The following is a 22,092-nucleotide window of genomic DNA, read 5'->3' as shown; positions in this document are numbered from 1 at the left end:
CAAACGTTTTAGTCAATAATCTTAATGTATTTTCACAATTGCACTTAGTATTGAACTTGCATTAACGTTTTATGTTGGAACTGTGTACTGCTATCCATCTTGGCTAGGTCTCTAGTCAAAGAGATTTTAATTTCAATGAGACTAACCTGGTTAAATGAAGAAGAAGAAGAAGAAGAAGAAGAAGAAGAAGAAGAAGAAGAAGAAGAAGAAGAAGAAGAAGAAGAAGAAGAAGAAGAAGAAGAAGAAGAAGAAGAAGAAGAAGAAGAAGAAGAAGAAGAAGAAGAAGAAGAAGAAGAAGAAGAAGAAGAAGAAGAGCTCTCACACCATATGACCATATATAGTACCGCTTAAAACATCCGGAACGCCGAAAGTAAAAGTGAAAGTTTTGTCCGGTCCTTTGAGCAGAACGCAACACAGCAGTCGCTACGGTAGGAAAAACACATATAGAAGAAGTAGAACGACTTCGTATACAACTCAATGCTGTATACTACCAATGACCTAAAACGTCATTAGTTTGGAGGAGTTGGGGGCTGTAGCTGTAATTAGGCTACTACCGGATCAGTGCCTTGTTGAGCAGGGCACACTGGCTCAGCTGAGTGGGAAACCAAATTCCTACGGAAAGTTTTGATAAAACGTTATGATACTTTGTCGGTACTGTCGTGTATGATCGATATAATCCATACACACCGTGGCGTTATAGTACAAGTGTCCGAGACGCGTAACCCTCACCCGGACGCGGACTTTAAATAAATCGCTGCTCAGACGGAGCTTCACCATCCACACACACCGCAGGGCATTATGTAATCAGGGTCCGAAAAGCCCAACGTTCTCGTGAACACGGTAGTCCACCGCTGGCACTTCCCAGACAGAGCTCCGCACGTACACGCACACGCACACACACGCACACACACACACACACACACACACACACACACACACACACACACACACACACACACACACACACACACACACACACACACACACACACACACACACACACACACACACACACACACACACACACACACACACACACACACGGCCAGACAAACTGCACCCGGTACCTCTTGGTGGTGACGTCAGACTACCTCGGAACAGGCACTCTGATGTCACGAACAGAAAGCCCCCTGCGTACAGCAGAGTGGACCGTTCAGTCTTTTGAGGAAAATGGCAAAAACACAGGCTTTTACAGATTTGCTCTAAATTGTGGACTTATTTCAGTAACAGTGTTAAATGGCATAGATTTCCATGTTTACGAACATATAAGTGAAATTCACAGGTTTTGAAAATAAATCTCCAGATTAAAGAACCACTTGACCAAACAACAGACTCCTGAGAGCCGTGTACAATGTACACCTAACCTGACTTTCCATCAAAAAAGAACAAGAATAATGCAGAACTTCAGTGATTTATAATTCATAATAATGTCTAGACAGCTATAAAAAAAAAAAGAGAAGGCAGGGTAGAAAGAGGCGAAAACAGAGCTAATTCATTGACCCGAGGTTCGCTCCGTGTCGAACCGACAGGAGCAGCATGTTGAACTGATGAAGCACAACAGCTAACGTCACAACAAAACAAACCGTCTCCAACCGACTGCCTCAACTTCACCGACTAATAGCCAAACTACAACATTTCTAACCTAATAGGCTAAGTGTTTAACATTTTGACTGAACTTAATTTCAGCCTTTCAACATAACTTAACAATGTCTTATTGTCGAAATACAACAAAGTAAATGCTACACTCATAAAGTATCTGTCTGTTTATTTGTATCAAACCGTGTTGGCTCCAGGGCTACAGCCAGATGGAACCGGTCCAGTCTTGTAAGTCGTGCAACAATTTTTTTCTGAAAAATACCTGTTTTATGTTCAGAAACCTTTTCATTTTAACCTTTCACCATTTTATTTCAGCGTTTTGCACCAGGACAGCCTTGAATATGGGCTTCCAATATTTGGTGAAGATGGTGCTTAAAGGTACATTTTATTAATTAATGACCTATGGTAGGTAAATGTTCTGTATTATTGTATCCTCAAGTGTAAATTAAGGAGCATTGTGCAGGGAAATATTACGTACTTGTTCACAGTGTGGGCTCATAGAAAGAAGATAAAGTATTTGATTTTTTTACTGCTGGTAGTACTCGCCTCATGGTTCTCAAAGTATCTGGTTCCCGATGGCGTGCTTATGGCGTTAACAAACCTATTTAGTGATACTTAGTGGAGCAGACATCATCACGTTGACCCAGTTCCACAAACCTAACTGTTTGTATGTGTCGTGTTGTGGTTTGTGTTGTAAATAGGCATGTCTTACAGAGTACCTCATTACAGAGTACGTCATTACAGAGTATGTCATTACAGAATACGTTATTATAGAGTACCTCATTACAGAGTACCTCATTACAGAGTACCTCATTACAGAGTGCCTCATTACAGAGTACCTCATTTAAGGCACTTCTACCATCTTCCTCTCTAGACAATTCTACCTTGGGCCCCTCACCCAAGAATATATGTTTAATATATCAGCACGGGTTCTCTACTAAAAATTAAACACGTTGGGTTATTTTATAACGATACAGAAGGTTGCGTTTACTCTTTAGCAGTTTATTTATCTAAGAATAATCTGGGGAAGAGCACAAAAGAAAGCAAGGAGACATACAAGCAAAGACCAAACTGACAGATGTTTCTTACTTATTCTTACTTATTTTTTATCATATTTTCTATATGAACATGTTATGCAACATGCACAGCTAATTTCCTCTACATTTCTTACAGCAACTCTAACTTTCCATTTATCTCTATGGGAAATAATGGTTACTGTGTGTAGAATAGCTCAGACGGAGGCTTTCTTATGGAGTTTTATTTTACATTGCCCAGCTAGTACATGTCATCAGTTCCAACATCGCTAGCCAACCAATCAACCGGGGTCTCATGCTCACGTGACTACGTAGCTCATTGGGCCAATCAAAGCTCATCAATACAGTGCAGATACAACATTCTACATCCCCCTTCTTTAGTTTAACACCTCCAATAACAGGAAACATGCATTAAAATAATATCTCAGAATAAACAACTGTTTTGTTAAACGAGTTACCTGTAGAAATGTCTTCAAGTAACACACACCAGAAGAGCAATTGTGAACATGTGCTAAGAAACAGCATAAACATTCACATACAATGCATGGTAACATGTATTTTTTACATGTTTTTTAACTAAACACATCAGTGGCAGAACACTGCTGTTAGATTAAGTGTTGTACTTGGGGTTGGGCTTCAAGGGTCTGCCATATCTGGAACAAGGGGTTGAGCGCTCCGTAGGTGTTTGTATGGGGGGCTCACCGGAGTGGCCATGTGAGTGCTTATTGTTCGTGGGGGGCTGTGTCTCTGGGGACATTGGGACACTGGGTGGACTCCAGATGTTTTCATTGTCGGATGCTGGATCTGCTGATGAAAATGGATCAATCTCTACGGCCTGAGGGTGTTGTTCTGCTACAGGCAGCAGATGGTGTCGATTCCTGCGGTACTCTCTACCCTCCGACTCGACCAGGTAAGATCTTGGTTCAGCGGCCGCCCTTTTGACAATGCCCATTTTGTCATGTCCTTTCTCTGATGCAGTCGGACCACCTGGGAGTTGTGGAGTGGAGTGAGAGGCTGGCTGCCACGATTGTAGAATTTTTTCTGGTTCTCTCTCTTCTTGACACATGTGAGAGTGACCGGTTTGTGCACATCGTAGTATGACAGCACAGGTGGTGATATCACACGCTGCTTCAGTGTGTCGAATGCCTTTTGTTGTTGCTCTGAACAACACCATGCTATGTCCTTGTGCAGGAGCTGATGTAGGGGTGCTGCAATGTTGCTGTGGTTAGGAATACATTTTCCAAGATAGTACATCATTCCAAGGAAACGTTGTAGTGCAGCTTTATCCTCCGGTGGCGGGGTGTCAGCGATCGCCTGAATCTTTGCTGAGTCAGGCTTGAGCCCCTGTTTGGTGAAGACGTGTCCAACGTAGCTGACCTCCTTCAGTTGAAATTAGCATTTTTCTGGATTCAACCTCAGCCGGACCTTACGTGCCTTGTCTAGCACTTTCCGCACATTCTCGTCGTGCTCTTTGAGGTCTCTTCCACCAACGATGATGTCATCGACAATTATGGCACACGGGAGGCCCGCAAATATCTGCTCCATAGATCTCTGAAAAACCTCTGAGATGGAGTGGCAAAAGTGGTGAGAAACAAGGAATTTCTGTCTTGTTTGATTTGCCGGAATAAACTCTTGGCATCGAGCACTGAAAATACTGTTGCACCCGACATTTGGGCAGCCACTTCCTCGACCATGCGCATTGGATGGTGTGGGCGCATTTTTGCTTTATTTAGGTCCCTTGGGTCAATGCACAACCGTATCTTGTCAGTGTCCTTTTTTGTGTGTGGCTACCATTGAGGATACCCATTCTGTGGGCTCAGATGGGTGTGATGACTCCCGATTTCACCATGGTCTGCAATTCTGTCTTCACCTTGTCCATCATTGCTACTGGAACGCGACGAGGCGGGCGGACGACAGGAGTGACATTTGGATCCAACTTCACGTGGTATGTGACTGGAAGGGAGCCCACTTCGTCACTGAACAGGTCGGCATAGTCATGAAACCAATTGTGCGTTGAATTTTGTCTGTCTTTCAGGTGCCCATGAAAAACTTCATCTTTCAGAGTCATTTGATTCATTTATAGACAAGCCGGCAGCCCTAGTAGTTTCTGGACATTTCTGTTTACCACATGGAATTGTAGGCTGTATAATCTATGGTTGCTCAGCCGACATTTTAGCAGCACATTCCCTTCAGTTTTTATCACTGTACCTCCATATGCCACCAGCTTCACCCTCCTATTATTGTCAACTTTTTCTCCATTTCTAACCTGCTTGAGTGTATCCAATGAGATGATGTTGCACTTTGCGCCAGTATCGATTTTCAGTTTGAGTTTTTTCCCATTGACGGTTACACAGCAGTTAAATTCTTCTTTGAGATTCCTGTTATTTTCATTTAAAGCATTTATTTCACTGCTATCTACAAGTGACACTGCAGCCATCTGAGTTGATTTGAGCAACCTGGTGCACAGACTTGTGTTGTTTGCTTTTAAATGCAGCTCTGCAGTGGCTTCGGAAATAGTTTAATTTGTTGCAGTGATGGCATTGCTTACCATATGCGAGGCAAAGTTCTTTTTTCGCTGGGTGTTCATGGCCACAGTTCCGGCAGCTTATGATGTTTTCTGATGCACCTTGATCTTTCTGTTGCTTATGGCCAGGCCTTGCCTCGGTGCACCGCATCCACGCTCATTGTTGAGGTGCACGGAGTAGCCGCTAGTGTTCGGTCAGATCGTTAATCCATCATATTTTGATAGCTTTTGCCAACGTTAGCTCACACTCTCGTAGCAGTATCTTCCTCACGCTATCAGAGTTGATGCCGAATACTAGCATAGGTAAATGTGTGTTCCCTCTCGATAGCCCCGCTTCCCGCTAGATTGAGGAGTATGTAGGCTTTCGTCCGATCTGGCTTGTCACCGTGAGCTGCACCTATGAAGATGTCATATTCCTGTTTGAATACTCGCCAGTTATCCGCGATTTTGTCATCGAACATCTGGACGCCGAAATCCATCAGCCATCTCTTCTTCTTCTCGCTCACCGAAAAGTCTGAATCACCATCAAATATTTATGGTCCAATTGCACAAAACATTAAACTAACCATGTGTAGTACGACGTAGACGTTTTACTTCTGACACCATGTAGAATAGCTCAGATGGAGGCTTTCTTATGGAGTTTTATTTTACATTGCCCAGCTAGTACATGTCATCAGATCCAACATCGCTAGCCAACCAATCAACCGGGGTCTCATGCTCACGTGACTACGTGGCTCATTGGACCAATCAAAGCTTGTCAATGCAATGCAGATACAACATTCTACACTGTGGTAATCGATCGAGAACAGTGCCAGCTTTCATCAGCGACTTGACCTTTGCGGGTGAGGGTAAATGTTTCCTTGCTGACAGCGAGCTCCACAAATCAAAGACGTTGTGTTACACTAGAATTGTGGGTAGTGTAGCAGTCGTAGTCGGTTTCAAATGACATGAAATGACAATGAAAAACCAGAAGTTCATGTCTTTAACTTGTGGCTTCTACAGGAGCATATGTAATATATTTCACAATATAACGGCACATGGTAAGTATACTTTGGATGGTTACGACATTATTGCATTTAATCAAAACCTCTATGGAGAAAATGAATGGGACTTTTACTTCCGGAACCACACTGTTGCGCTCTATTGCTAGCGACTGATGTTGAAGACGACATACAAATTGCTAGCCTGGCAAGCCAAACCCACATCAAAATGTTTGGTCTGGGAACACTCCATTGGCACGGCTCAGTCCAAGGGGTGGGATAAATGGCTGTCTTTCAAATTCCCTCTGTACGCGATAGGATGGCGCTACAATCAATCATGTAGCAGGGACCGCATACTTTATACGGAACCATCGCAACTCAGTTGTCATTATGTTAAGCCCGCCCACCGACTCTATACACGATGTGATCGGCCTGACCAGAGTTTTGTTTTTTCAAGCACGCGAGCTAACGGAGAGTTGCGAGTTGCTGAAAATGTAATTTGCTGCCGATAGGGGCATCTAGAATGGCTGTAGTTAGTGCTAAATATAGCCTGGCTGTAGTATGGCTCGACTCAAGAGAGTCTAAAATGTTGTGTAACCAGACATCGTGAAATCAGGCGAAATGTTCCCTCATAGTGATGGTATTGATTATTATTGCACAGACACAAAAGTGTGGCACTGCAGTCAAGCTAGTTGAAGTCCCACATTTTTTCCCAAATTAGATATTGCTCCATTCTGACAATGGCTGATATATTCGAGATCAGGACCACTAAGACTCTGTACTTTACACAAATCAAGAATTTTTATTCTATAATTTTAAAGAGTTTCAAAGTCTAAATCAAACATTTTGACATTGAGTTGACTTTATGCTTGGAACTTGCTTAAGATACACTCCATGAATTCTGAGGATGGCTGATACATTTGAGATCAGGAAAACTCGGACTATAAACCTGCTCAAAATCAGGCATTTTTTGTGAATAATTTGAGCTAATTTTAAAGTTAAAGTCCCAAATCTGCAGGTGTTCAGTCAAGAACAAAGTGGAGGATAAGTTTAAGGGGTTTCTTTTCTCTTTGCCACCACACGCCTACACACACACACACAAGTAAAAAGGGTGAATATCAATCTTCGTTACACATATCGGTTCGTATAGACACTCAAGCAGATTATAAATACAATAAAGCTGCAAGCAGCATTTATAACTGGAGACTGTATGTACACAAGCCTGGTGAAATGGTTCTGGCCTTATAAGTCGTGGAACAAATGTTTTCTGAAGAATACTTCTTGTGCGTTCAGAAACCTTTTATTTCAACTTTTCATTTCAGTGTTTTTCCTCATGCCAGCCCGGATAATCCTATATTTGGTGAAGTTGGTGTTTCCAGGTACATTTTATTTAATTAATGCATTATTGAATACAAATATATAGAATATAAATTGAATATAAGAATATAAATTGTATCCTCAAGTGTAAATTAAGGAGCAATGTGCAGGGAAATATTATGTAATCATTCACATTGTGAGCTCATAGAAATAAGAAAGTATTTATTCTGTTTTTTCCTGCCGGTGGTACACGCCTCATGGTTCTCAAAGTATCTGGTTCCCGATGGCGTGCTTATGGCATTAACAAACATATTTAGTGAGACGTAGTGGAGCAGACATCATCATTTTGTCTCAGTTCCATAAACCTAACTGTTTGTATGTGTTGTGCAAACAGGTAACCAGACATCGTGAAATCAGGCGAAATGTTCCCTCATAGTGATGGTATTGATTATTATTGCACAGACACAAAAGTGTGGCACTGCAGTCAAGCTGAGATCATTTTAAAGTTAAAGTCCCAAGAACAAATTGGAGGATACGTTTAAGGGGTTTCTTTTCTCTTTGCCACCACAAGCCTACACACACATAAGTAAAAAGGGTGAATATCAATCATAGTTCTATGTCGTATAGGCTTCGCCTTTTAAGGCTATCACTATTGGGTTTTCCCGAGGCGCGAGCCGTAGCACTGAAAAAATTGTAATCCCCGCCCACCAACAGCGTGGGCCTCAATCACGTCCGCAGTCCGCACATATAAGCGGACGTTCTGCTCCCTCCCATTTTCTTCAGGATGATCCTGTAGCATAATTAGATGGACATCATTGCTGATGGTATCGACGACTTTACTGTCCCGCTCGACGATGCCCTCTCTCTCCTGGTGAGCTCGGAGTCGGACGACTCCGACCGCGACGAGGAAGGGGCGTCTCCCCCGGCATCTCCTCTCTGAATGGAGAGGTCGGAGCCCGGGGCGGCAGCATTGCCCGTCTCTGCCGCCGCATCACTTCCAGTGGTTGGAGTTTTGGTGGCAGAGCTATCGGGCATTATAGCCAGGTCAGACGCAAACCTCGGCCTTGCGGTGCCCATGCCTCAGGCCCCCCAACGCCCGGACCAGCTTCATGGCATCTAGGGGTTCGAGGCCATGACACGCGATGCCTGTCTCGACTCGATCTGGCCGATGTTTCCCGCCATCAGCCCGTACTTCAGTGGGGCAGCGGCGGAGCCCGGGAAGCTCGGGGCCCCGGTGAAAACATTTATCCAGGTCACGAAGACGGAGGGTCTGACAGACCGGGGTTACAGGGTGGTACCGCCGCTGGATCCCGCTCTGTGTGCTGTCTTTGGAGTGAAGCCGGGGCTCAGCAACCGCTGCCCCGCTCCCAAAGACCAGCTGACGGCCAAGCTTACAGACAGAGCGCATCAGTGTATGATGCAGCAAAAGGCTGTTATGAATAACTTCGCCCTGCTGGCACTTGACATCTCCACCATGGTGGCTGACCCTCATCGTCTGGCTGAACGGGCAGTCGACGTGGCGCAACCCGCCGGTGTCATCCTCTGCCTCTGCTCCACCGGCGCGGTGGCCGCAGCCCGGACGGCGGCATGGCAGCACCTCATTCAGAGGAACCTGTGGCTGCAGCAGACCCCGGGCATCCCTGAGCAGATGAGGCGACAGTTACAGGCTGTTCGACAAGCGCCGGCGAAGGCTATTACGGGGTGGGGGAGAAGCGTGTGACAGCAAGAAACACCTCTTTACTAAAGAAGGCTATTTTCTCCCCACACCCCAGTTAACGACGGAGCGGATCGGCTCGGCCATAACAGTTTCACACGCATCTCCCGCTACATGTAGGCAGGCCATCAATAAACCTTGTATTATTGATCGAGCCAGCCCTACATTACTTTTAAAAAGACAACCTCACCCGGCTTACCAGCCCCGCCCGCCTCCATCGCAGGCTGCGGCGAGCGGCCAGCAAAGGCCTCGGGCAGCGGGCTCATGGGGCGATGTCCCGCCCCACAAGCGCCGGCTATTACGGGGTGAGGAAGAAGCGTGTGACAGCGAGAAACACCTCTTTACTAAAGACTGCTGTTTTCTCCCCACACCCCAGTTAACGCCGGAGCCTATCGGCCCGGCCATAACTGTTTCACACGCATCTCCCACCACATATAGGCAGGCCGTCAAGAAACCTTGTATTATTGATCGAGCCAGCCCTACATTACTTTCCCCTCACCACATCATGCCTGGCATGACATGTGGCGAGACGGCCGCTAAAACGAGCTCTCTGTCTACGAATGACACGCAGCTCGTTCACAGTGTCAGCAGTCTGCTGCCCAGTCACAGTGTTATTCCTCCTCGCGTCCCAACGCTCAGGAGAGAGGAAGCTACACTCCTGTCGGAAGCTGAGCAGGCAGGGCATGCCTCTGTTAATGACACACAGACCCAGACCTTTCGGGCAGAGCTCCCCATGGGCTACGAGGAGGACTCCTTCCCTCGCAGCGGCGGCAGGGGCTCAAGCGTGGCTTGTTTCTATTACAGCCGCATCAAAACAAGAGGCTGCACAGCCACTTTCAGAGCATTACTCAGAATGGCTGAACGCGTGCACCCTGGCCAAATAGATGGACAGGACTCTGCACTACGATCTGATCAATCAGATATGGAGCGAGTTTGGGAAGGCGGAGATCGACCTATACGCCACACGGGAGAACACACAATGCGAACTGTGGTTCTCTCTCAGCGCGAAGGACAATCCCCCACTCGGGTTGGATGCGTTCGCTCACAGACTGTGGCCAAACACACTCCTGTACGCTTTCCCACTCGTCCCTCTGATTCCCCAAGTCTTGGACCAAGTCCAAGAGGAGCAGTTGTCTATGATTCTCATAGCACCGCAACGCACGAGTGCACCGTGGTTTCCCTGCCTCCAGCGTCTGCTCTCGGGGCCGCAGAGGGAACTCCCTTGGCGGCGAGACGCTATCTCACAGGCAGGGGGAGCAATCATAGATTACCCAGAGGTCGGCCAGTGCTTGTGGGCCTGGCCGCTGAACGCGAGCGCCTAGAGGGTCTCGGCCTCTCCCAGGAGGTCTTACAGACCATCCAGGGTGCCAGAGCTGACTCCACCTGAGCGTGTTACTTGGCTAAATGGACGGCTTTCCAGAAATGGTGGTTAAAACGTACGCGGCTGCTGTTTCATCATGCCACGAAGGCTTCGGGGATAAAACAGTTTTTAGTCACCCCTTAATGAAGCACTTCCTAAAAGGTGTGATGAGAGAGAGACCCTTGACGTGCTCTCTCACTCCACAATGGGATTTAACACTGGTGCTCTGCGCACTGGTTAAAGCCCCGTTTGAGCCTCTTGACCGGGTGCCCCTCAAGTTTGTGTCAGCCAAGACAGCTTTGCTGCAGGCCCTGACGTCAGCTAAGGGAGTGATCGACCTGTCTGCACTCTCTGTAGCCCCTTCTTGTCTTAGAATACAAGGAGATGGCAGTTCGGCCATATTGCGCTCGAACCTGGCTTTTACACCAAAACATTATTACTAGCTCGTTCAGAAGCTTTTTAAGTGGTCGGCCTCATTGACCTTTAAATAGCTGAAGAAAAGCTGTTTATTGGGAGCAGAACGTCCGCCGGCGCCCGCTTATATGTCCGGACTGCGGACGTGATTGAGGCCCACGCTGTGGGCGGGGATTACATTTTTTTCAGTGCTACGGTTCGCACCTAGGGAAAACCCAATAGCGATAGCCTTAAAAGGCTGCGCCTATACTCATAGAATCTAGAGTTACAATACGTAACTAACGTTACACATATGGCTTCGTATAGACACTCAAGCAGATTATAAATACAATAAAGCTGCTAGCATTTATCGCTGGAGACAGTATGTGCACAAGCCTGATGAAATGTTTCTGGCCTTTTAAGTCTTGGAACAAAGGTTTTCCGAAGAATACTTCTTGTGCATTCAGAAACCTTTTATTTCAACTTTTCTTTTCAGTGTTTTTCATCATGCTAGCCCGGAAAATCCAATATTTGGTGAAGTTGGTGTTTCCAGGTACATTTTATTTAATTAATACATATTGTATACTCATGTATAAATTGTGTAAATTAAGGAGCAATGTGAGGAACTCGGATTAGAGCCGCTGCTCCTTTACTTAGAAAGGAGTCAGCTGAGGTGGTTCGGGCATCTGGTAAGGATGCCCACTGGGCGCCTTCCTTGGGAGGTGTTTCAGGCACGTCCAGTGGGGAGGAGACCTCGGGGAAGACCCAGGACTAGGTGGAGAGATTATATCTCAACACTGGCCTGGGAACGCCTCGGGATCCCCCCGTCAGAGTTGGTCAATGTGGCCCGGGAAAGGGATGTCTGGGGCCCCCTGCTTGAGCTGCTCCCCCCGCGACCCGACCCCGGATAAGCGGAAGAAAATGAGATGAGATGAGAAGGAGCAATGTGCAGGGAAATACTATGTAATCATTCACATTGTGAGCTCATATAAATAAGATAAAGTATCTATTCCGTTTGTTCCTGCCGGTGGTACACGCCTCATGGTTCTCAAAGTATCTGGTTCCCGATGGCGTGCTTATGGCATTAACGAACATATTTAGTGATATGTAGTGGAGCAGAAATCATCATGTTGTCCCAGTTCCATACACCTAACTGTTTGTATGTGTTGTTTTAATGGTTTGTGTTGTTAAAAGGCATGTTTAAAGTTCTGACCATGGCTGAAATATTTGAGATCAGGACCACTCAGACTATACACCTACCCAGAATCAAGATCACAAAAAAAATATTTTTGTTAGCGATAACTTTTGACAGCAGATTTCTATTTTCGCAGACCCCCAGAAATTTAGGTTCACAACAATGAATGGATTAAAGCTGAATGCCGACAATGAATTGGTTAAAAAACTGAAGAACAAAGGTCATACTGAGGTGATGTCGTCGGACCGATGTGACTTCATCCTGGCCTTCTGTCCCATTAGCACACGGCCTGGGATTGATATCCAGGAAACTATGGAGATGTGTCAGGGTGAGGAACACTTTACTTGTAAGGAACACATCCACCATTGCAGTTAAGGAGATTAAAACTCTGATCAAACATATCATGTTCCATCTGAGAATAATCAAACATCTGGCAATGTTTTTTAAATACAGACTAATCCGAGAATCTTTGAAGCTTAGATAGCTAATTCTCAAATTTGTTGAATATTTTCAAAACTAAATGTGCAAACCTCTAAACCACTAGGCACCACACACTAACAGTCTATGCTCTATCTATGCAAATTTGTACAAGTAGTACAATTGTCTACAATTTGGACAATTACCCATTCATAATATCTTGCTTATCGAAACTGATGTTACTACTCAGTTTAGTAATAATACTCTCCAAAAGATGTATGAATTATAATTTTTTTTGTAGTGTTTTAACCCGTATTAACACTAAAGACATTACAACGCCGGGACCGTTCACATGCTGCTTTATTCACATACTTCCGGTAACGAACAACCACTGACGTCATCTCGTATCTTACGTGGGGTGCCATACACTACATCCCTCATAACGATCATCTCAGATGATATTTTACATCAGTATAACTTGTAATAACACAAACAGTTTATACAGAAACTCAGTTAACTACCTCTGTTGATAATAACATATCATTTAAGTAGCTACTTAAAGGTTGGGTATGGGATTTGCAAAACCCCAGCAGATTTAAAAAATACACAGCTCAAATGGTCCTACCCCCTCTCCTTCAACGCTGACTCTGACTCCACCCATTCCAAGTACATGGACGCTCAATCATGCACGAGCGCGAACACAGATGCGCAAGAGCAAGCCATTAGCTAGTTAGCTTTCTCCAGTAGCTACCGCAGGATAACAACAAACAGAAGCTTGCTCTGGGTCATGAGCTTTGAGTACGTGCACGAAGGGGTCACGCGCGGGGGAGGGGGAGTGCAGTACGACCGTTTGATTGACGTACTTACTATCCAATGCCACTCGGTGGTTCTGGAAATCATTGGCTGGAGTTTTTCGAGCTCTGCCCGTTCCACAGATGATTGACTTGTTTAACTTTCATGTCAGCACTTCTAACTCAGTGGCTGTAAGTGGGTTATGATAACGATTTCAAGTAATTTTGCAAAAATGGCCAAAAAAGAGAATTCCATACCCAACATTTAAAAATGCAGGCTTTAATTAAATTCAATTACAAATTGCCCTTAATCCCCAATACAGTCTCAAAGGGATGGCCAAATATTTATGACACCCCCCTGACCCAAGCCCCCAAGAAAAAACTCCCTTAATCAGCAAGGAAGAAATCTTGAGAGGGAATGCAGAGTGGGGGATCCCTCCTTCCAGGGATGGTCAGGAGCGCAATGGTTGCCATAATTGACATACATACATGCAGACAAAACATATTAAATTGATGATGGGGTGCTGGCCGGTTAACCATGAGGAGAGTCTAGGCATCCAGTCGCAGTCGCCGCAACATGCTAGAAAAGACAGAATTGTGAATTAGAAGGGAAAAAGTACATAGTGGAAATGTATACTGCTACTAATTTAATAACTGCATTAACAAAAGCACCCCTATTTTCCAACGCAATGCTGTAAAGATGCGTTTTAAGCTTTGCTTTGAATAGCTCCACAGAGTCAGCTTCCCTGATCACAGATGGCAGACTATTCCATAGGAAGGGGGCTCGAAAAGGCGAATGCTCTCTGTCCAGCCGATTTCTTTTTAACCTTAGGTAGCAATAAAGGCCAGCTCCCAAAGACCGGAGGGGCCGTGAAGGACTATAAGGAACGATGAGGTCCTTCAGGTAGGAAGGAGCTAATCCATGGAAGGCTTTACAGTAGGGATGGGAATCGAGAACCGGTTCTTGTTCAGAACCGGTTCCGAGTCAACCGATTCCTTGGAATCGTTAGCAAGCCTGCTTAACGATTCCGCTTATCGGTTCCGGGCGCGGCAAATGCGTCGTGACGTCACACACACGCTGCTTTGATTTGGTTCAGAACGCAGCAAACATGTCGCCGCCGAGGAAGAATCGCATTGTGCGTTCACACAAAACGCGACGGGGCGACAAGATCCCATACAAAGTGAACATAGAGACGCGTATAAGGGCGAGTTTTTCGCGGGAGAAAACCGGCGACAAGTTTTTGTCGTGATGACAGCCAATCAGCGTTCAACAGCATGATAACTGAGTGACATGTGTAACGTAACAGCCAATCAGCGTTCAGCCGTCAAACTCAGTGCAGTGCAGTCCGGGTGAACCGCGGAATGGAGGAGAAAGTGATTGTTGCAGTTTGCGACTCCCGGAGCTCTATATATAATAGTATATAATATATTATATACTATATTATAATTGTATATATAATATCACGGCCAACAGCTCTGTCGCCTCCGGATGGCCGTAGCGTGGGGAGCTCTCATAGGGATTGGGCTTCTCGGGGTTTGTTTACCGGCATTGCTATGGTTTCTGGTCTTGTGTGTTCCAACGGATTATTAGGTAGGCCCATCTAATAAATCTCTGTCTAATCAATGCTTCATTTTGTTTATATCAGTTTAATTTTGTTACAAGTTGAATGCAAATGAGCACTGTTAGAATTCCAAAAGGCACAAGCTCTTACTTGGCTGTTTTCAGTCTGTGTTTTTAGTTGTATGGCACATAATGATGGCATTTGGGCATAAAAAGCTAAACATATATTTTTTCGTCTAGCCCAATTGATTTGAAAATGTACAATTTCCTAATACTAGAAGCACTTCTGATCAGATATAGATCAGATATAAAGAGATGTAATGCAAACAAACACATTTATACTTATTTTCTCACCCAATGAGAATCGATAAGAGAATCGATAAGGAATCGGATCGATAAGCAGAATCGGAATCGGAATCATGAAATTCTTATCAATTCCCATCCCTACTTTACAGTTTAGCAGTAGCACCTAGTAGCAAACGTTCTCGTTCTAGTCAGTAGTCTAGCAGCATTCTGTACAAGCTGAACATTTCTCGTGGTGGAGTTAGGTAGACCTTAGAAAAATGAATTACAATAATCCAGTTTTGATGATATAAATGAGTGAATCAGTGTCTCTGCATCTGCTGCAGATAACAGATGGAAAAATGCAATTCTAGTTATACTTCTAACATGTTGGTCAAAGCAAAGCGCTGTGGGATGGCGAAGTCATCCAACCACAGTGAGACAGTCTCCAATTTTCTCTGGCCCCGTTTTGAGCCAATAATAATCAGCTCTGTCTTCCCAGCGTTAAGCTGCAGGAAGTTCTGTGACATCCAACTCTTCACTGCAGCCAGACAGGACTCAGCCTTCTGGATCTGGGCTAGGTGCCTTGATTCTACAGGAATAAATTGTTGGGTGTCATCCACATAGCCGTGGAAGCTAATTCCAAAGCTGCGGATAACGTTGCCCAAGGGAAGCATGTAGATTGCAAAAAGCTATGGACCAAGGACGACCCTTGTGGTACACCAAAGTGTAGTTTGCAGTGCTTCGATTCTGAACCCTCAAAGAGCACAAATTGTGTTCTATCTGTGAGGTACGATTCAAGCCAACCAAGAGCCGTACCCCCGAAACCAACATAGTGCTCAAGACGGTGAAGAAGAATGCTGTGGTCGAACGCGGCAATGAGGTCACGAAACAGAAGCATCAATCTCTCATTTGTATCCAAAGCAAGAAGGATATCATTTACCACTCTTGCCTCAGCAGTTTCAGTTGAGGGGAAATTCCTGAACCAGGGCCCCGTTTCCCGAAAGCGTCGTTAGCCTAAGTGGATCGTGAAGTGCGTCGAAAGGGCATCGTAGAGTTTTCACCGCGTTTCCCGAAAGCATCGTAGGGAACGAACGTCTTGAAAACGCTCGTAGCTAACGAGTACTCCAGGGGTGCTCGTAGGTACTCGTAGGACGCTAAGAGCATCGTCAGCTATAGCCTCAGTGGCGTCACCATCGGACATTCCGTCTATTGGATGCGTTTTATTAAAACGCATTGCGCCTTTATATGTTCTTAGTTTGGTATTTAATAAAGATTATTCATTAATTTATTAATAAAGATGTTAAAATGGCCAAAATAAAACGGGACAGTCCAGAAAATGTTTGCGCAGGCAGGGCACTCAAAATGTGTGAGAGAAAGTGTGGGGATTTGTGCAGACTGACATAGGCTACTCATAAAACGTAGCATAAAATAATGTTAAAAAAAAATTAAATTAAAGAAATTAAAAAAAATTAAATTAAAGAAATTAAAAATAATTAAATTAAAGAAATTAAAAATAATTAAAAAACAATAAAAAAAACAAGCAAAGGAGCAGGCAAAAGGCTGGGATATGGTGGGGATTGGTCACGTTGACGGGAATGTTTAGTGACATGTGGGAGGGTGGAGGGGGTTAAAAAAAAGTCTCAATCACTCTTCGACGCGCATGAAAACCAGCCGCGTAGTTATGAGGGAGGCCGTCCTCACACCGATCTTCCTCGTCGTCATCGTCCTCAACGTCCTCCGGTTCAAGCAAAGCCACCCCAGCCTTAGCTGCAATGTTGTGCAACATAGCCGTCACACATATCACGGCGCATGACTTGGCCGGCGAAAACTGAAGCCCTCCGCTGGACTTGTGAAGGCATCTAAAGCGCAACTTCCACCTCCCGATCGTGCGCTCAGGATTAGGACTGATATATGTCGGTTTAAGCCTAATCAATTGTGTTTTAATGTCTTTAGCATTCATATAATTGCAGTCTATTTTTTTCGTAGGCTACTCTGCTGTTGTCCTTGATGGGGATATATTTGAACCCTTTTTAACACAATTTTCCTGCGACATTCCTGCGTCTCCCCCTCCTACGGAGCCCATTTCAGCACCGTGTCAGTAGACAGTTACAATCCTACGACGTCGTGAGTGCAGCGAATGCGCGTTCACGTTAAGAGGAGTTTCGGGAAACGCGACAAAGAAATTATCGATGGATCGCAAGATCCATCGGGAGAATGATCGTACGAGCGAAGATCCATCGTTATCGGGAAACGGGGCCCAGGACTGAAAATGTTAGAAGAGATTGTTCCTCGTCAGATAGTTGACGATTTGCTTTGCTACAATCCTTTCCTCTACCTTGGACAGATTTAAGCCGATTTTGATTTAAGCCGATATTCTCAACTAATTCAGGATCTATGCCAGGCTTTTTGAGTAGCAGTTTTATTATCGCAGCCTTGAAACTAGAGGGAACAATTCCCGTAGAAAGCGAGATATTTATAAGGGAGAGGATTGCAGGCCCCAGAGTTGGAAGACGTTTCTCAAGAAACTTTGAAGGGAGAGGATCCAGGATACAAGTTGTTAGTTTCGATGCCTTTATTACCTCTTCAAGTTCAACCAGAGGGATTGTCTTGAACTCCAGGAGAGTTGTCTCAGAGTTCCCTATCCTACGGGGCAAGACCCCATCCTGCCCTGCAAGATGTGGAGGACAAGAAGCACTGCAAGCATACATTTCCTCTCTAATCGATTGAATCTCGTTTTCAAACTCTTGACTGTGTCCAACTCTTGACTGTGTCGAAAATAACCTTGGGATTTAGAGATGGGCCGATAGTCGATTCTATCGACTATCGACGATAGATACCATCGTCGATCGTCAATTCTTTTTTTTTTAGCAATACATTTTTAATTATTATTATTATTATATTTTTTTCGAAAAACAGCGCTGCTATTACGCATATAGTGCACTATATAGGGTGCTCGCCATTTTGTAGTGGCGTTCGAATTCTCAGTGGTTAATTTCATGCACTATATAGTGCACTTAAAATACCCAAAATTTGAGTGTACACACGATGTACCCTACATGTTACTCATGTATACCACAATGCAATGCGGTCGTGTTTTTTTTACCGGAGGAGAAGAAGAAGCTGAATAACCGCGAAAACAAATACATTTAATGAGGGAGTCTCCGGCTTTCGTTTAGAAATGTCAACAATTCATTTGGGATTTAACATTAGGGATGGGAATCGAGAACCGGTTCTTGTTCAGAACCGGTGCCGAGTCAACCGATTCCTTGGATTCATTAGCAAGCCTGCTTAACGATTCCGCTAATCGGTTCCAGTCGCGGCAAATGTTTTTCTTTATGTCTAGACCAATTGATTTGAAAATGTATTTGTATTTGTATTGAACCGTTTCGGTACGGGGTGCTTGGTTCGGTACGGAGGCGTACCGAACGAGTTTCCATATGGACATATTGAGTAGTGCATGTGTGGAACATGCTGCAGCCGCACATGCACAGTTGCACACACCGTAGCTGCGTTCAAAATCGTTCCCTATTCACTCACTCATTATTCCCTACACAGTGTTCATGATCATGACGGACACTACGCTGAACATTTCTAAACGTCATTTGCGTCAGTAAATTCGGCGCAGACAGATGCGCCCACATCATGTAAACAAACCGGGCACTCACGAGGAAAGCTGGAGGTTGTATTGAAGTTGAATGTTACATTTCCTTGTTCAAGTTTTTTTTAATTAATTTTGAATGTTAAATATTCTATGTTAAATCCCAAATAAATTGTTGACATTTCTAAACGAGAGCCGGAGACTCTTCTTCTCCTCCGGAAAAACACGACCGCATTGCATTGTGGTATACGGGAGTAACATGTAGGGTACATCGTATGTACACTCAAATTTTGGGTATTTTAAGTGCACTATATAGTGCATGAGTAAAATTTAATCTGAGCAACAACTTGAAACTGTTTAGTGTTGCAATTGTTCAATTTTGCCCATGGAGAAAATATATTTTTTAAAGAAACAGTCTGAGCCAATGTTATTTATTTTTATTTCTACATTTCAGAATCTTGTATTTATATTTTTTCAAGCAGAATTTTAGCTTTGTTTTGTCTAATGTTCCTATCGTTAAAAGCACAAAAGTTTGTTATGAACAACTAGCACATTTATATCTTGTATTTTGTTTTCTTACTGTACCGAAAATGAACCGAACCGTGACCTCAAAACCGAAGTACGTACCGAACCGATATTTTTGTGCACCGTTACACCCCTACTGAATACGCAACAAGATCAGCTTCAAATCAGAAAACTCATCTACAAAAAGTGAGCATGTGCCTGGGAGACGGTATACTATAGCTGAAAAGAAGAGTAATGAAGCGTCTGGGAATTGAGGAGCAGAAAGCGAGCACCTCTAATGATGTGAATGCATATTTATTTTTTGGCTTTAGTTTAAGCTTAGAGTTAGATATTAGGGCTACTCCACCACCTTTCTTTAATTCTCGAGATAATGGGGAGCTAACGTAATTTGGGGAGGTGGCTTAGTTTAAGAAGAAGAAACTCACCTGGTTTCAAGCAGGTTTCACATCGGCCAAAGATGTCTATCTTATTATCAACAATTAGATCCTGGACCAAGAGCGCTTTAGATGAAAGCAACCTTATATTCATAAATACTATTCTGAGTATTTTTTTTTCTGAATTATTATTTTCTGAGGGAGTCCGGGTAAGACCCGGACTGAAAAAATGGCGATTTTTACATACATCCCACGTTCCCGCAACGTAACGACCACGCAGACGCCTCGACGCAGTCGTGAACCTTTACGGTTCCACGTCGGGTTTTAGAAAGCGGACCAATCACAGCCCTTGCTGCTGCGTCGCCTCGACGGAAGGTTACGATTTTTGGGAGGTGCATGTCCGGCCCTTGCGGTGGACGCAAGGAGGGTCCACCAGGAGGTAAGGGGTCCGTAACCCCCTTGCGTTGCGTGAACGTGGAACCATAAAGAGCCCTTAAGACTGCAGTGTTTCGGCACTGCCAGCGACCGTTTCAAGATCACTTTGAGCGCCAAAACACGGAGGACTCTCAGTGTGAGCATTACGTGCTACATCGTCCTGTACACTGGTTCAGCTAACCCACCTACTGTACTAGACTCTGCAACGTAAACGATCATGTTACTAACAGGTTTGCTAATCTCCTTGCATCCCAGCGAGTGAGTGGATAAGTCACGCCTTGCTAAGACATCTATCTATGTTTTTTGACATAATTTGGGTGCCTTACCCAGTAGGGTGAAGGCCGTCTCTGTTCAGCACAGTAGGGCGGCCCCACAGGGAGGGCCAGTTATCTATTAATCCAAAGCCCTGCTCAGAACTATATTGTACCAGCCAGCGGTTTCGACACAATAATCTACTGTAACGCTCATCATTGCCCCTATCAGGTAGAGGGCAAGAGAGAACTAATCGATGCCAACACATCTTTCTGGCGAGGTCACACAGCATAGCTATGTTGCTTTTTGTGACCATGGATTGTCTCATCCTAGTATAGTTGGTGCCGACATGAACTACAATGTTGTCGAAAATAGTATAGGTGTTTGGTGCATCTAATCTAACTCCGTATGTGGTCTGACTGCATGCTAGCGCCCTAAAATAAGCTCCAATGTCGGGAGCCCTGGCCCCGGGAAGGCAAATAACTTTCGCTGGCATTCGTAGGTTAACTTTATGTGGAACAGAGTCCCCTATGACTAGCGTTTGTACCTCCGAAAAAGACTTGTGAGGCGAGCTGTTCGCCGCCTTCGCAAGTGGTGCTGCCGACAGTGTTGCCTTGACGGAGCTAGTGGCAACGATAGCGTCAGCCCTATAACTCTGCGTAGTGGGTCTCTTCTATATGCTTTCTGTAGTATCTGTCTTCTTTATGCTCGCTACCCTTTCCTCCTCTAACTGACAGATTTGTCGCTCTAGCAGCTGCTAACGTCCTGCTAACCAAACCAAACAAACCAAGCCGGCTACCCAGAAGTTGCATCAGCGGCATCACAGAGCAGCCTCGGGTCGAACTGTGGAGGGAGTGCAAAGGTTACGAGCACATGCACATGCACTGGACAGGCATTCCATCACTGTGTGAAACACAGATGGACAGCCAGCCAGAGGGGAGGATGACAGCCAAGGCCTCAAACAAGAGAGGCCTCTGGTGCAATTTTTTTTTATTTTTTTTTACTCTTAACATATCAAATTGAATAAACATCTTCAGCTTTAATACTGTTATGACATTTCCAAATACTTTTTCTCCATTCTTTGGGAATAATCATACTCAACATAACTCCATAGAAAACATCAGGTTCAGCCAGAAATGTAATCAAACATTTTAGATTGTAAAATAAATATGACATTTTCAATTCAGAGAAAACTATAAAATTGTATGTAACATGACCTGAATTGCGAGGGTTGGACTACCCTGCCATTAATATACATCCTGGGAATTATTCGCCCCCTTTATGGCACTGTTTGTCTAAACCATTGGTTCTCAAAGTGCGGCCCGCGGAATCATTCCTGGCGGCCCGCAATGACATACATAATTATGTAAGTTATAAAAAAAAACTAAAAAAAAAAAACTTTTTTTTATTTTTTTTATCAATATTAATTTAAACAAATATAAATAAATATAAAGAGTAAATTCGACTCTCTCTAGCTTTCAATTAAATCCTTTTACATTTTTTAGTTTTAATCCGGCTGTACATTACTTTGAAAGGGTGAACCTCAGTTTCATGATTTAGACCTCACTTGACCTCACTCCCAGAGGTCCACGGTGCGGGTGCAATGTTTTTTTTCACCACTGGGATGCTGACGGCGTTTCCCGCCAACATTTTTTTTCCTTTGGCGGCCCTCAGTCAAATTTTGGGTTCCTAAATTGGCCCTCAGTTGTCAAAACTTTGAGAACCCCTGGTCTAAACGATA

The 22,092-nt window shown here is 44.4% G+C and overlaps 1 protein-coding gene across 1 annotated transcript in view; it reads left to right on the top strand.

Annotated features, from left to right (window-relative positions):
• Positions 1 to 249: 249 nt before the first annotated feature.
• Positions 250 to 22,092, top strand: part of LOC132450122 (uncharacterized) — a 34,464-nt gene continuing 12,621 nt past the window's right edge. The window contains exons 1-6 of the mRNA XM_060042127.1: positions 250 to 428; positions 1,794 to 1,824; positions 1,912 to 1,974; positions 7,457 to 7,513; positions 11,415 to 11,471; positions 12,250 to 12,441. Coding sequence (XP_059898110.1) covers positions 1,806 to 1,824; positions 1,912 to 1,974; positions 7,457 to 7,513; positions 11,415 to 11,471; positions 12,250 to 12,441 — 388 coding nt within the window. The 5' untranslated portion in view covers positions 250 to 428; positions 1,794 to 1,805. The remainder of the gene's footprint in view (positions 429 to 1,793; positions 1,825 to 1,911; positions 1,975 to 7,456; positions 7,514 to 11,414; positions 11,472 to 12,249; positions 12,442 to 22,092) is intronic.

The sequence above is a fragment of the Gadus macrocephalus genome, chromosome 21 (genome assembly GCF_031168955.1).
Source record: "Gadus macrocephalus chromosome 21, ASM3116895v1".
Taxonomy (NCBI): Eukaryota; Metazoa; Chordata; class Actinopteri; order Gadiformes; family Gadidae; genus Gadus; species Gadus macrocephalus.
The sequence above is the reverse complement of the archived record's forward strand: the minus strand, read 5'-3'. Positions and strand labels throughout refer to the sequence as shown.